At 35.0% G+C, this 15,673-nt stretch overlaps 1 protein-coding gene across 3 annotated transcripts; it reads left to right on the top strand.

Annotated features, from left to right (window-relative positions):
- Positions 1-7,096: 7,096 nt before the first annotated feature.
- LOC109158989 (phospholipid-transporting ATPase 1-like) lies at positions 7,097-15,070 on the top strand. 3 transcript variants are annotated; one of them, XM_019306947.1, is made up of 10 exons: positions 7,097-7,559; positions 7,784-7,931; positions 8,233-10,081; positions 11,085-11,423; positions 11,811-12,646; positions 12,841-12,964; positions 13,166-13,385; positions 13,576-14,034; positions 14,136-14,412; positions 14,598-15,070. In XM_019306947.1, exons 3-9 carry the CDS (start codon positions 8,344-8,346, stop codon positions 14,308-14,310), a joined length of 3,891 nt encoding a protein of 1,296 aa, XP_019162492.1. In that variant the 5' UTR covers positions 7,097-7,559; positions 7,784-7,931; positions 8,233-8,343; the 3' UTR covers positions 14,311-14,412; positions 14,598-15,070. The 3 variants fall into 3 exon arrangements, with proteins under 3 accessions (XP_019162492.1, XP_019162493.1, XP_019162494.1); XM_019306948.1 differs by having other exon boundaries at positions 7,099-7,559; positions 11,085-11,436; positions 11,854-12,646; XM_019306949.1 differs by lacking the exons at positions 7,097-7,559; positions 7,784-7,931 and having other exon boundaries at positions 8,631-8,677; positions 8,761-10,081.
- Positions 15,071-15,673: the final 603 nt, after the last annotated feature.

The raw sequence follows: 15,673 nt of genomic DNA, 5'->3' as shown, positions 1-15,673 counted from the left end.
TATGACAACAATGACACCAATAGGGGTAAGTATAATTATCGAAAAACTGATAATCGATAACCGAACCGACCGATAATTTTCGTTATCGATCGATTATCGGTTATAAGACAAAAAAAAATTCGATTATTCGACTATTCGGTTATTTATCGTTTATGAAGGTGTAATAATCACGGTCACCGAATAACCGACACTATTATTTATATTATTATATTATACATATTATATATATATATATATATATATATATATATATATATATATATATATATATATATATATATATATATAATTAATTAATTAATTAAAAAAAAAAAAAAAAAAAAAAGAGGCGGCCTGGCGGACTAGCCCGGCTGACTAAGGAGGGCGGGCAAAAAAGTCCGTTTTTAAAACGGGATTCAAAAACACGAGCTCACCCCGCCCTTTTGGCGGGCGGGGCGGAAAAGTCCGGCGGGCTAAACCCATTTTGACGGCTCTAAGTAAGCATATAGCCTTTGTGCCCCAAAATTTTTGAGGGCACTTTTATTAATATATATATATATATATATATATATATATATATATATATATATATATATATTATTGTATATTTATGTTTTATATCTTAATGTTGGTTTGACTTATGTATGAAGAAATTAAAACGGTCTAAAATTCTAAAAAGTTTATATTTCTAATTCCAAAGAATTTGATTTACATATAAAGTTATAGTACTATAATTTATAAAAATTGAAGCGGACCTATTTGACTATTGTAAAATTATTATATATAAAGAGTCAAACATTACTCTTATTCCTATTATAATGCATACACGCAAGATTTATATTCACAACGCAGCAATTCTGTCTCAGTAATCATTAATTTGAAGTGCGTTGTTTGTGTATTTGACATTCTCAATTTTTTTATTCCTCACAGATGAAAGTGTGTAAGTTAAATATTTTAGAGAAAATGACACTTTTTGCCTCTGAATTATATACTTATAGCACTTTTTCTCCCTCAATTATTTAGGTAAGCACATTAGCCCCCTCAATTATTCTAAAAGTGGTGCTTTTTCCCCATGATATATTAAATTGACATTTATACCCTTAAAGTAAACATTTTATTTATTTTACTACTCCAACAAATTATTGCGTATACGTAGGGATGACCACGGATCGGTTTGAATTGAACCAGATACTAAAGCAATCGAATTAATAGTTTTCAGTTATAATTCAAATCTAGAACCCAATATTTAAATGTCAATTTATTAAAAGTATGTATCAAAAAAATTGAATCTTGAACCGTGAACCGGCGGTTCCGGATTTGATTCGCGATTTTGAACCGTCTTTATTTTAAAATCTTATTTTTTATTTTAAAATAGTATAAATTCAACAATAAATGTATTTTATTTTTTCAGTTCGGAACATGAACCGTCCGTTCCGGTTCACGATTTTAATAAACTCTAAATATCGAATTTCGATTCTAAATTGTAATTGAAATATTTCGGTTTGGTTGCTATAGTGTTTGTTTGGTTTGAACCAAATTATGGTCATAATTTGTTGGAGAAAAAAAATTAAATATTTAGTTTAAGGGTAAATATGTCCATTTAACATTTAAGGGGAAAAACAGCCACTTCAATAATTTAGGGGGGGAAATGCTATAGATATATAACACAGGAGGAAAAAGTGTCATTTTCCCAATATTTTAATTCATTAATTTTATTCAGAGTTTTAAATTAGCAATTCAGTTAGGAATTTAATTTTTTGATAGGTGAATAACAATCTAATTTCTTGTATTTTGATGCTACAATTGCAATATCAAATAGTCTTGACTATTTGCATTACTGTTGTTTTATGATTAAAAATTTTTTAAAGTTGAAGTGGTTGAAATCTTATTTACCATCAAGTATATTGTAAGAAATACTCAATAGATTGGTTAATAATTTTACATCTAAATATATCCGAAGAAGAAGAATGTCACTTTTCTAGTGAAAATTAAAATGATAAATTTTTTATAGACTATTTTCTTAGAAACGGTTCTGTTTGTGTGAAACTGTCTCACGGGTCTCAATCATGAAACGGGTCATATCTTTAATTAATGGGCCAAATCTTTGATCTCATTAATCAAAGATCCGACCCATCTCGTAAATTGAGATATGTGAGACGGTCTTATTTCAAATTTTTGCCTAATTTAACATTTTAGGTTGATGGTAAACGAGCAACTAATGAAACTACAATATCAAAGTTTCACTTGTGTATGTGTGATTGTGTGCTATATTAAGGAATTATGTACTAGTCGTGAGTCTCGTGACCCAGCAAATTCAAAGTAGTAAAAATTAAAATATAAATTATACATGTTTTACTCATTATAAATTTTGTTTTGTTGCATTTTTTAATTTACAATACAACTACTATGACGGAAAATGAAATAGATTACTTTTTAAAAAAAATTATTTATAATTATTTACAACATAGTACATTTTTAGAAGGAAAAATAGCACTTTTTACCCCTGAGTTATATACTTATAGCATTTTTCCCCCTCAATTATTTAAGTAAGCACATTAGCACCCTCAGTTATTCTAAAAGTGGTGCCTTTTCCCCCTAATATATTAAATTGACATTTATACCCTTAAAGTAAACATTTTTTTATTTTATTACTCCAACAAATTATTGCGTATACGTAGGGATGACCACAGTTCGGTTTGAATTGAACCGGATATTAAAGCAATCGAATTAATAGTTTACGGTTATAATTCAGATCTAGAACTCAATATTTAAATGTCAATTTATTAAAATTATGTATCAAAAAAATTGAATCTTGAATCGTGAACCGGCGGTTCCGGATCTGATTCGCAATTTTAAACCGTCTTTATTTTAAAATTTTATTTTTTTATTTTAAAATAGTCTAAATTCAACAATAAATGTATTTTATTTTTTCAGTTCAGAACATGAACCGTCCATTCCGGTTCACGATTTTAATAAACTCTAAATATCGAATTTCGATTCTAAATTGTAATTGAAATATTTCGGTTTGGTTGCTATATTGTTTGTTTAGTTTGAACCAAATTATGGTCATAATTTGTTGGAGAAAAAAAATAAATTAAATATTTAGTTTAAGGGTAAATATGTCCATTTAACATTTCAGGAGGAAAAACAGCCACTTCAATAATTTAAGGAGAAAAAATGCTATAAGTATATAACTAAGGAGGAAAAAGTATCATTTTCCCTTTTTAGAATAATAATCAGGATAATCTATTTAGAATAATAATCAGGATATCATTACACTACATGAAATATACAATTTAGTAATACAGTAAATGCGTTATCATAAGCTTGTTTATCATGTCACAATATTTATTATTTGGGGGGGGGGGGGGGGGGGGGGGGGGGGGGTGCTAGAGTGGATCAAGCGTGGTGCCCATTGTACTATATACCAAGTGCTTGTTCACCATCCTACTAGAGACGTGTCACACGGCTAAAATGAGTTGACATGCATTGATGAGCGCGTGGCCAACACTAATGCATCACTTTTAATGTTGCAAATGGGTCGATTTTTTATAACATATGAATTTTCAACGAATAAAACTTTTAACATCTGTTATAATGGTGTTTGGTAAACGGTTAAACAACCAATTTTCAATTGATTTATCAACTTTGAATGATTAAACTTAAACAAAGGGCTTGTTTAGTTATCAGCGGTTAGCGGTAGCGGTTATCAAATAACGGATTGTATTAGCGAGTTTGACCAGCAGATTGTATTAGCGATTTGTAAAAAAGTATTTGGTAAAATTAGCGGTTTAGATTAGCGGTTAAAATGTAAAATGACCATAAGGGCATACATAATAATAATAATAATAAAACGTTATTCAATAATAATAATAATAATAATAAAATAAAAAAATAATTAAAATTTTTTTTTTTTAAAAAAAAGGACTGCTCCCCTCTTGATTTCCCACTTTTCCCACCGTCCCACATCGGGGGGGGGGGGGGGGGGGGGGGGGGAGTGGGAATGGAGCCTTGAGGCTCCTATTTAAGGAGCCCCAAGGCTCCACAAGTCCAAGCATAAAAATAGAATTTGTTGCCCATCTCGGTGGATGAGCAACATTGAGGAGCCGAAACGGCTCCTCAGTTATGAAGTTGTAAAAATTATTTTTTTTATTTGTTTTTTTTTTTTATATAAATAGGGGTGTTTTGGGGAAAATAAAATTTTCCCCAAAACGCTCATTGCAAACGCTGCTCTTTGCAGCGTTTGCAAAAGCAGCGGTTTGGAGCAAACCGCTGCCTAACCAAACACTAGTTTTGGCGGTTTGCCATGGTCAAACCGCCAAACATGGCGGATCCGCCAAAAAAATGGCGGATCCGCCATTAACCAAACATGGCCAAAGTGTTTAGTAGCCAGTTGATTACCTTAAAACGCTAAAACTTGAAAGTTTTCTACAGCGTTTTCAAGTGACGTTTTGGAGAAAACATCTATTTTTTTTTTTCAAAACGTCTCCATTAATAATTAATAATTATTATTAATAATAATAATTAATAATAATAATAACGACGAAAAAAATGCATCTTTAGCCCCTGAGTTATACCCAAGTTTTGACTCAGTCTCTGAGTTATGATCGTATCTATTTTTAGTCCCTCAGTTATAAACGAAGTGGCGCATTTGGTCCCCGATCGTTAAAACTGGCGGAAAAAATAAAAAAAAATATTTAAAATTTGAAGGGTAAAGTAGAAAATTCACATTTTATTCTCCTTATTATATCAAAACCACTCTCACAACATTATTTTTCACTTATTAACCTCTTATTTTAAGATTGTTCAATTCTTAAAGTATTTCAATAACTTTAGTATGGCTTGTTAGGAATATGACTCTCGTATAATAAACTTAAGCCTTAGCACAAATAAAGAAACACATGACCATTGTCTTCAGATGTGTGAAACACACTATCCTTTCAATTTTTAATTTTCTATTTTCTTTACTAAGCAACAAATGTAATCAAACCAGAACTTTTGAGATACAAAATTATGTCAAATTTCTCATGTTGCTTTTATGATAAATTCACCAACGGAATAACTTGAGATTTCTAGTATGTAATTTTTTTCATATGCAGTAATTTAGTCAATAATCGTTTTTAGAAGTTATGAAAGTTTATAGAATTTTCATAACTGAGTCTTAGTACCTTTAGATATCCCATTATGGCAATTTTTTTAATTCAAAATTATGTCAATTGTTTTTTTTTTTTTTTTTTTTTTTTTGGGGGTTTGGTTTTTCACACTTTGGTCATAATAAAGATGTCAACAGCGGTTCGAGGTTGCAATGTTAATGTAAATGTTTATTTTATCTCTGCTTGAAATGATAAATTTTTTCTCGGTGAGATTTTGACGGAAAATTGGTCAGAAGGATCATTTTTGCAACAAAACACAATAGTCGTGGACTAAAATTGCACGATTTGAAAATCGCAGATCAATCTTGATAGTGTCACTATAGTCGTGGGACCAAAAGTACAAAGAACTCTTGCACTGGATAACCATATTTGGACTTTAGAATTGAAAATATTGTCTTTGGAAGTCTAATGATCTCAGTGGAGGCGGACTATTGGCTCTTTGTGCTTCAATAGGTTGAGAAAGTAGTTATGAACAGATACTACATTGTAATATAGTCAGTAGCACTAAAAAAAAGTCAAATGATCTCACCTACCATTTATTGTTTACACTTGTGTTTTTTCAAATCAGATAAGAGAGTTCACAATGTCTTTAATTATTTATAAAATAGTGAATTGTTCTCCATTTTCAATTTGTCAAAGTAATATTGGCAAACATGTTTATTGTTTGTATTCTCAAAATTTCAAACTCTATAAAAAATTAAGAAAATTTATCTTATGTTAACAAAAAATTCTATACAAATCCCTCAAAAAGGAGTTGTTGGTATTGCTCTTAAATGTGTGTGCATCCCACGTAACAAAAATACATTCAATAATACATAACATTGTATTTCTAAATTTGTAAAAGTGCACTCAAGTCTATTGAATTATCATTGAGTATCCTCAATAATTGGGTTTTTTTTTTTTTTTTTTTTTTGCACAAATTTTAAGATGCAAATGGGAGATAATGAGGGAGGAAACAAAAAAAGAGAAAAATGAGTTTTCATGAAAAGAAAAATTATGGTACGTGCCCAGTGGGCGCTGATGTTGCACCTCACGCAAGAAATGACGTGCCTTTTTTATATTTGGTGGGGCCTATAGGCAAAAAAACAGTTATTGCAGGAAACTCTTACCTCTCTTCCACTTCAGTCAAAATCTCATTAAAAATTGAGCAAAAATTACTATTGTGGTTGTTATTAGAATTTTGTTTTCCTTATTTTCACACCTCTAATCATTACAAATGGATGTATTAGATTATTCGACATTTTGTGACGAGATTATTCAAAATTTTGACACCAAACGTCCATTTAATTTACTCAATTTATAATTTGGGAACAATTTACGTAAAGGAAATGATCAAATTAGGCCACTAAACTTTACTCAAAAGTACGATTAGGTCTTTGAACTTTAAAGAAATGCAATTAAATACTCAAAATTGTCAAAATGAGTCAATTAAGTTTGATTTACCGGTAATCAATAGGTTACCAATAAAATTATGGCCGTTGATAAATGTTCGTGACAGTAAAAAAAATAAAATAAAATGGCAGCACCTTTTTCTGGTCTTCTCCACCGGAGAAGACAACGTGACAACCGACCGGTTGTCTTCTCTGGTGGAGAAGGCGACCTCAGTCTTGTTTTCTCTCGACGGTCTGGTCGTCTTCTCCAGTAAAAAAGACGATCAACGACGGTTGTCTAATTTTTTAAAATTTAAAGAGTTGCGAAATTTTTTTATCGTCGGTATCTTGACGACTAATTATTTTAGATAAATTATCAGTTATTGAATTTAAATGCACTAAAATAATAAATTGAAATGTTTAATTCGATTAAAGTTGAAGTGTCTATTCTTTTCCCTTTACTTAATTTATTTATAATATATTTTTTTAAAGATAAATCCTTGGTAAATAAAACACGTAAAAATGAGGCAAAGGAATAAATTATAAAAAGTTGAAGTAACGGTTCAAAGAAGAAAAGGAAGGAGGAGCGGTGGGATACGGAGGAGTGCGACCGACAGACAAATTATCAAAGCACAACGTACAGAGAGAGAGAGAGAGAGAGAGAGAGAGAGAGAGAGAGAGAGGTTTTTGGGTAATAAAGAGATTTATTACCCAAAATTAGTGTTTCCTCACTCGTCTCTCTCCTCGGTCTCGGCGCCCTCCTCCCTCCTCCCTCCTCCGTCTCTTTCACCATTGCTGCAGCAACGCCAAACTACTGCTCATTGCAATTCAATTATCGGATTTGTTTTTACCTCCGTTTCGTACAGTTGAGCGGGTGAAAAAAGCTGATCACCAGTGATGAGCTCTGAGATTTATGCGTAAAAATGGGGGGCGCTGTTCCAGAGGTCGCCCTTCTCAGATCTGACATTTCCTTCGCTATGATTTCGCTTTCCTCACTGCATTGAAGTTTGGACGGTCTAGTGTTCAACATTTCCCAGGCCACATTAAAGAGCTCCAGGTTATTGCTCTTTCCAATTTATTTATGGACTAAAGTTAGGCTAGGCTCCGCAATGGTGTTCAATTTGTATTTTCTTTTGGGTTTGATGATGATGATGATGATTGTGATGGTAGTATGGTACCAGTACCACCTCTGTGATTTTGTCACTTTTTGAAATCGTGATCGCACCGAGGCAATGATTTTCCTGACCCCAGTTTTGGGCATTTTTTCACTCTGCAATTCAGTTTTTGGATTATCTGCCTGGATTGCCGTGGAGTTTTGTTGCTTGGCAGAGTAGAAGATTGCTGGTCCACAGTCACGTGAAATTGCTTACTGCATTTTTCTAGCAGGCACGGAACCTCTATCCATTTCCTGGAGCTGAGGCGGATTACGGTAGGTTGTTCATATTTTTTTGGTCTTTAAATAATGCAATGCGAAAATATGTATTTTTTTTTCCCTTTCAGAATCTATAGAAATGAAACTCCTGTTTTATATTGAAATGAGGAAATAATTCAGCATCTCTCTATAGGGGTTCAGTTCTGGGTACTCTTTGATCCTTTCCAGAGAATATATTCTAAACCTGGATTGGTGGGGGAAGAATATGCATTGGTGCCTATTATTGTTATTTTTGAATGATAAGTTGAATTAAATATTGATTTTGGAGAGGCAAAGTTTTATATTTTTGGCTTACTAGGTGGAGGAATACTCTCTGGGCAGTGAATGTGTGGAGGCCACAAGCAATCACAATTGTTGTTAGGGTTTTACTTCTGCTATCCTCCGATGTGTTTCCCTTGGAGGACTCGTTATGACGTCCGGCAAGCCATTATTGTCATCTTTTGAGCCTTCGTCTCAACCCCGCCCCCGTCATTGGCGCCGACATTCTACTTTGGGAATTCTGAGCCACAGCCGGTCTTCAGTCTTTGACGAGGCACAGGAAAGTGAATTCGATTGGCTGAAGGAAGATTTTGCCCCACTAGGAACTACTGCTTCCCATCCTAAGAAAAAGCAGTTCTCTTCAGTTGAAGTTCACTCCCGTCCACCATATATGCTGGAATGCCCCCCACGGGAAAGGAAACGCCTTGTATCGTGGGGTGGTGTAATGGACCATCGGAGTGATATTGCAACTTTTGAAATCTCTGGTGATCTGTCTCAGGTGGCTTCATCTCGAGCAGCATCCTCCCAGGTGACTTTATCTCGTGTTGAAAAGCTAAACAGATCACAGAGGCATCTTCAAAAAAGTATGCAGTTGGAAGAAAACATGTTACATGAATCAAGGATGATCTATATTAATGATCCAAAGAAGACCAATGATGAGTTTGAATTCACTGGAAATGAGATTCGAACTAGCAAGTATACAATACTTAATTTTTTGCCTAAGAACCTTTTCATTCAGTTCCACCGAGTTGCTTATTTATATTTTCTAGCTATTGCTGCTCTAAACCAGCTTCCACCGCTTGCAGTATTTGGTAGAACTGTGTCTCTGTTTCCTCTTCTATTTGTGCTATCTGTGACAGCTATAAAAGATGGTTATGAGGACTGGAGGAGACATAGATCAGATCGAAATGAGAATAATCGAGAGGCTCTAGTCCTTCAATCTGGTGAATTCCAATTGAAAAGATGGAAGAAGATTTGTGTTGGTGAGGTTGTGAAGATCCGTGCTGATGAGACGATTCCTTGTGACATGGTGCTATTAGGGACAAGTGATAATAGTGGAATTGCTTATATACAGACAATGAATTTAGATGGTGAATCAAACTTGAAGACAAGGTATGCTAGGCAAGAAACAACTTCATTAGTTGATGAGTGGGCAGAAGTATCTGGGATTATAAGATGTGAACAGCCTAACAGGAATATCTACGAGTTCACAGCAAACATTGAGTTCAAAGGACATCGGTTTTCCCTCAGCCAATCAAATATTATCTTGCGTGGATGTCAGCTGAAGAACACAGAATGGGTAATTGGAGTGGTGGTTTATGCTGGGCAAGAGACTAAAGCTATGTTGAACAGTGCAGCATCTCCATCTAAAAGGAGCAGGCTGGAAACGTACATGAATCGGGAAACCATTTGGCTATCTATTTTTCTTTTCATCTTGTGCCTAGTTGTAGGAGTTGGCATGGGTTTATGGCTGAAGCGCTACAAGGAGCAGCTTGATACTTTGCCATATTACCGGAGGTACTTTGATAATGGGAAAATTGGAAAGAAAGTATACAAGTACTATGGGATTCCCATGGAAACCTTTTTCTCCTTTTTGAGTTCCATCATAGTCTTTCAGATCATGATACCTATCTCTCTCTATATCACTATGGAGTTGGTAAGATTGGGACAGTCGTATTTCATGATCGGAGACGGGCATATGTACGACAGTAGTTCCAACTCTAGGTTTCAGTGTAGATCCTTGAATATTAATGAGGATTTGGGTCAGATACGGTATGTTTTTTCAGATAAAACCGGAACACTTACTGAAAATAAGATGGAATTCAGAAGAGCAAGTATATGGGGAAAAAATTATGGAAAATCCCCATTGTCCACTAGCAATCTTGGAGGTATGATTAGACACTTATATATTACTTTTGAAGCCAACTTTCTGATTTTTCAACTCAAGATTTGCAAGCATTAACATGATTTTGCTTTGTTAAGTTGATGCAATATATTCTGTTTGACTGTTTCAGATTTGAAACATTTCTTAACATAGTGAAGTGGTTTAATTTCGGCTTCCTTTTGGAATACAACACATACTATACTCCATGGTTCTATAATCTTGAAAATCTATGAAATACTAAGAATTGTGACTCCAATGCAGCTTTCAGACATTTTGCCACCTAGAGAATTGAGAGCCTTTTAAATTTTGCATCACAGAGAAGAAATTTTATGCTTTCTCAGTTTCACATCTTCTTATAGCATAGCTAAGTATTCCCAAGTCCTTGATGGGATTGATAGTTTTAGTTTGCATTCACAGGTCAAATGTGATAATATGACTTCTCAATTGCTTTTGAAAATGTGAATCAAGCGGATTGTCCTTTCTGAGGGATTGTAGACCTACTTTGTTGCCTCTTTGTCTGTATCTAGTGCACTTGTTACTTCTGAATTCTGTCTGTCTGTCTGTCTGTCTCTGTCTCTCTCTCTCTGTCTCTCTCTCTCTCTCTCTCTTCAAACACACAGAACCTCAGCTCCGTTTGTGTGTTATTTTGCATATGGCACCAATTGTGTGTGCGCGTGTGTTGTTTTGCATATGGCAACAATTGCATATCCAATTATATAGGACTTGTAAAATTATTAACACTGGTTCCATATTAGAGCCTTTTGCTTTTCATTTGATTGTAGCAATTTGCCCACCTTAAGCCTCTCTCATGAGTACTTATGGACATGATTTTATATTTTTGATTACTTTTTTTGCTCAGTAAATAAAGTATCCTAGTTAGGAAACTTTGTAATATCCAAGCAATTCTGTTACCTTATCTGTTTTCTTCCTTGGATTGCTTTCTCCCACCCCACAAAAAACATGCCTATTAACCTGGCAAACACTTTCTTTTGAATGAACCGGTGCAGGTGAACCAGCAGCACAACCTTGTACTAGAAGATGGAAGCTTAAGTCAGAAATTGCCACTGATTTTGAACTTATGGAGTTGTTACGTAATGGTCTAGCTGGGGAAGAAAGGATTGCTGCACATGAGTTCTTTCTGACATTGTCTGCATGCAATACCGTGGTTCCTATTCTTACTCAAAGTCCACCATCAAGTATCACTCAGGATGAGTTTAGTGGCATTCTAGGCACCATTGATTATCAGGGTGAATCACCAGATGAACAAGCACTGGTTGCTGCAGCTTCTGCTTATGGGTATACACTTTTTGAGCGGACTTCTGGGCATATTTCAATTGATGTCAATGGTGAGAAACTAAGGTAGATAGCTTCCACTTCATCTCATTCTGGTTCAATTATCCACTCGCAAAGAATATCTTTTATGACAATGGTTTCTCAATAGCAATTTATGATGCAAATTATACTTTTGGTGTCATGATGCAAATTATATTTTACAGTGCAAACTACCATGCTATGTTGTGTCTTCCTCATCACTTGCAGCACCTCAACTTTTCTGTATATCTTGCATTTATAAAAAAAAAAAAAAAAACAAATTGATGAATATTCTGTACTTAGTTTATGGAAGTTATAGGATTGTAGGACGTTTAGCTGTTAACATTAAGTAGTAAATACTATATTCTATTCTCAGTTATCTGCCGTTCCCTTTTCTTTTTTCATCTTCCTCCTCACTATAGATCATGGATCAGTATCCATTTCACCATGTCTACTCAAATGTAGATTGGATGTGTTGGGACTGCATGAGTTTGACAGTGTGCGCAAAAGAATGTCTGTTGTTATCAAATTACCAAACAATACTGTAAAGGTGTTGGTTAAAGGTGCTGATACTTCAATGTTGAGCATTTTAAAGGAAGACGATGAAAGAGATGATCGCATTAGGCATGCTACTCATAATCATTTAAATGAGTATTCCTCTGAAGGTCTGCGAACCCTGGTAGTTGCTGCCAAGGATCTGACTGGTGCAGAACTTGAGCAGTGGCAATGCCTATATGAGGATGCCAGCACTTCATTGACTGACAGATCTGCAAAATTGCGACAAACAGCAATGTTTATTGAAAGCAACTTAACCCTATTAGGGGCAACTGCTATTGAGGATAGGTTGCAAGAGGGTGTACCTGAAGCTATTGAATCTCTGCGACAAGCAGGAATAAAGGTGTGGGTTCTTACTGGTGATAAACAAGAAACTGCTATTTCAATTGGTCTTTCTTGCAAACTCCTAACCTCAGACATGCATAAGATCATAATAAATGGACACTCTGAAGATGAGTGCAAAATGCTGATATCTGATGCTAAGGCTAAATATGGGTTGAAGAATTTAAGCTCCAATGATCGGACACTGAGATGGGAAAGTGACCCTGACAATGGTTACTCTGAAGTTCTAGCTGATGCAAAGTTGCCAAACTTACCTGAGGAGCTTGCAGGACAGGAAGGAGGACTTTCTGGCCTACCATTAGCACTCATAATTGATGGAAATAGTCTGGTTTACATTTTAGAGAAAGATCTCGAGAGTGAGGTATGTGCTTTTCTTTTTCTTGTCAATCTTGTGAAAACTCTTAGTTGAATCTGTTTTGTGTGTAAGATCTTTTGCTGGCCTATTGTGTGGGTTTTGGTTGCATATATAGAGTTTCAGAATTTCAGTTGGTGATGAGAATTTTACAAGATTTACTTGGATGATGTCTTACGCTTTACAATGTTATTCGTCAACAGCTATTCGAGCTCGCAACTTCATGTAGAGTGGTGCTCTGCTGTCGTGTTGCACCTTTGCAAAAGGCTGGGATTGTCGACCTAATAAAATGCCGCACTGATGATATGACATTGGCCATAGGTGATGGTAAGTGGGTGAATTTTATGTAATATTTTGCTTATCTCCTATAAGTTTTGTGAGATGTTGCAATTTCTCCTTAAAATTATATTTCATGTCAAAATTGAGTGCCCCAATTTAAGATGTGCTGTGAATAACAGTATACAATAATATACTTGATTGGAAGGCTTCTATGCGTTGCTTAAATATCAACTGGTAAAATTTTGGCAGGGGCTAATGATGTTTCAATGATCCAAATGGCGGATGTCGGTGTTGGAATATGTGGTCAGGAGGGTCGCCAAGCTGTGATGGCATCAGATTTTGCTATGGGACAATTTCGCTTTCTGAAAAGATTGCTTCTGGTGCACGGGCATTGGAATTATCAGCGAATTGGTTACTTGGTTCTGTATAACTTCTACAGGAATGCTGTTTTTGTGTTGATGCTTTTCTGGTAAGATTTCCATTTTGTTTTGGCATTTTGCATTAGTTTGTCTTTGTTTGCGTCTATACTACATATTGGGCTATCCACATCCTTAGCCCACTGTGTTCAACTTGGTACATTCTGTTTATTACACATCCTTCTAATAAACATTCTGTTAAATCTGACCTGAACTAATTCATACCTATGTTATTATGTATAGGTACATTTTGTGTACAGCCTTTTCTACAACTTCTGCACTCACGGACTGGAGCAGTGTTTTTTATTCTCTTATTTATACTTCAATTCCTACTATAGTTATTGGTATTTTGGATAAGGATTTAAGTGATAGGACACTATTGAAGTATCCAAAGCTCTATACCGCTGGCCATAGGCAGGAGAGCTACAATATGTACCTCTTCTGGGCAACAATGATTGATACACTGTGGCAGAGTCTTGTCCTATTTTATGTACCCTTATTCACATATAAGGAGAGTACAATTGATATTTGGAGTCTGGGTAGCTTGTGGACAATTGCAGTGGTTATCCTGGTCAACATGCACTTGGCAATGGATGTTCAACGCTGGCTGATATTGACTCATATTGCAATTTGGGGATCAATTGTTATTACATATGGCTGCATGGTGGTGGTGGACTCTATAGTGATCTTCCCTAATTATGGGTTAGTCTTTTCATATATTGTTGCTTCACAAATCACAACATACGTTTTCACTATTATGGTTTTATGATGGCAAGTGACATATTTACTTTTGTCTTCTGCAGTACAATATACCAACTGGTTAAGTTGCCAACTTACTGGCTCACCATTGTACTTATAATAGTTTTGGCGTTGCTTCCTCGCTTTATTTTCAAGGCAATACATCGAACTTTCTGGCCTTCTGATATACAGATAGCTAGTGAAGCAGAGATATTGAGGCCCGGTTCTCTGTGGTCCTAGACAGATCAATATACCAGCTGATGATCAACTACACTTTGATGGTTCTTGCTTGAGTTTAGCCATCGTGGCTTTCCCATGGCATTCCACTGTATAGTTTATGTGGTAAAGCATTTTATTCTTAATTCTTGGTCACTCGCATGAAATTTCCCTATCGTTGCATCTTGTAAAACCTCGTTCAGTTGGGAGATGAAGTAGTTGATGCCTTGATGGCATATAGCATATTACATAGCCATTTCACTTTATATACTCCATATGTCCCTGATGGTTTCTTGTTTTTAATTGTTTAGATGATATATGTCAACTGATCACTGCCAGCAGGTGAAACCTGCGAGGTATTGTGGACATGGACACGGTTATGCATGTTAGGGAAACCCGGGGCTGACTCAAAGCAGCAGTTGATTATTGGAGATTATAGCGAAGGTCTGGATCACGAATTCACGATGGCCAAGGTTTAGAAGAAAACATTGCTGGATTTGGTCAAGCATATACAGGTTTTAGTCTCAACTGTTTCTTTAATGTTTAAGTGAAGAGGAGTCAAGGAGAGAAATTACACGAACAGTGTGCATATTAGTTTCTTGTGAAAATCAGATTTCAGATTTTTACATTGTTAACAAATAGAAGTGTTCCACAACTGATACGAGGTACATTTCTTTTCCTTGGTTGTAACGAGCTCGAATGAGCAGTATAGTGTAACCACCACCAAAGACCAAAGATGGTAAGGGTCAAATTTCTAAAGAAGTCGACAGTTGGGATTTTTTCAGTGTCACTGTGGTGAAGTCTTATGTTCCACTTTTAAATCTGGAAATGTAATGCCATTTTGAGATCTTGATAATGGATTCAACTCTTATAATTTAGGGAACTAACTAAATCGGAGCAAGAACGTAACTTGAGAGTCCCAATTCAAAGCTAAAAATTGATATTTGCACATGTCTGTATCTACTAGTGTCTTGCCACTTGCTGGCTAGATTTAGAATACAAAGATTCCTTATGTACAAATAGAAACGCTTAATACATAAGGATCAACTTCGAAAATATTGAGAACATATACTCTATTCAAAAATTGTAACATTTCTCAGGATCTTTAGTGCCAATAAAAGGATTATATTGATCACCATTTTTACTGTTTCATTATTTCTTAATTATCATTTATTCATGAATCTTTATGCTTAATCTCTTCTCCTAATCTTGGGCGCCCCATATCTAGAGTCCGATATACATGTACTTTTATTTTTTACTTCATATCAAGACAGTATGCTCTAATTGATTTAGACAAAAAAAAAAAAAAAAAAAAAAGAATTACAATTTTTATTTAACCCCCCCCCCCCCCCCCCCAATAAAATTTAAACGAATTCTACAATCAGAA

The sequence above is a fragment of the Ipomoea nil genome, unplaced genomic scaffold (genome assembly GCF_001879475.1).
Source record: "Ipomoea nil cultivar Tokyo-kokei standard unplaced genomic scaffold, Asagao_1.1 scaffold2826, whole genome shotgun sequence".
Lineage (NCBI taxonomy): Eukaryota > Viridiplantae > Streptophyta > Magnoliopsida > Solanales > Convolvulaceae > Ipomoea > Ipomoea nil.
This window is presented reverse-complemented; position numbering and strand designations above follow the sequence as displayed.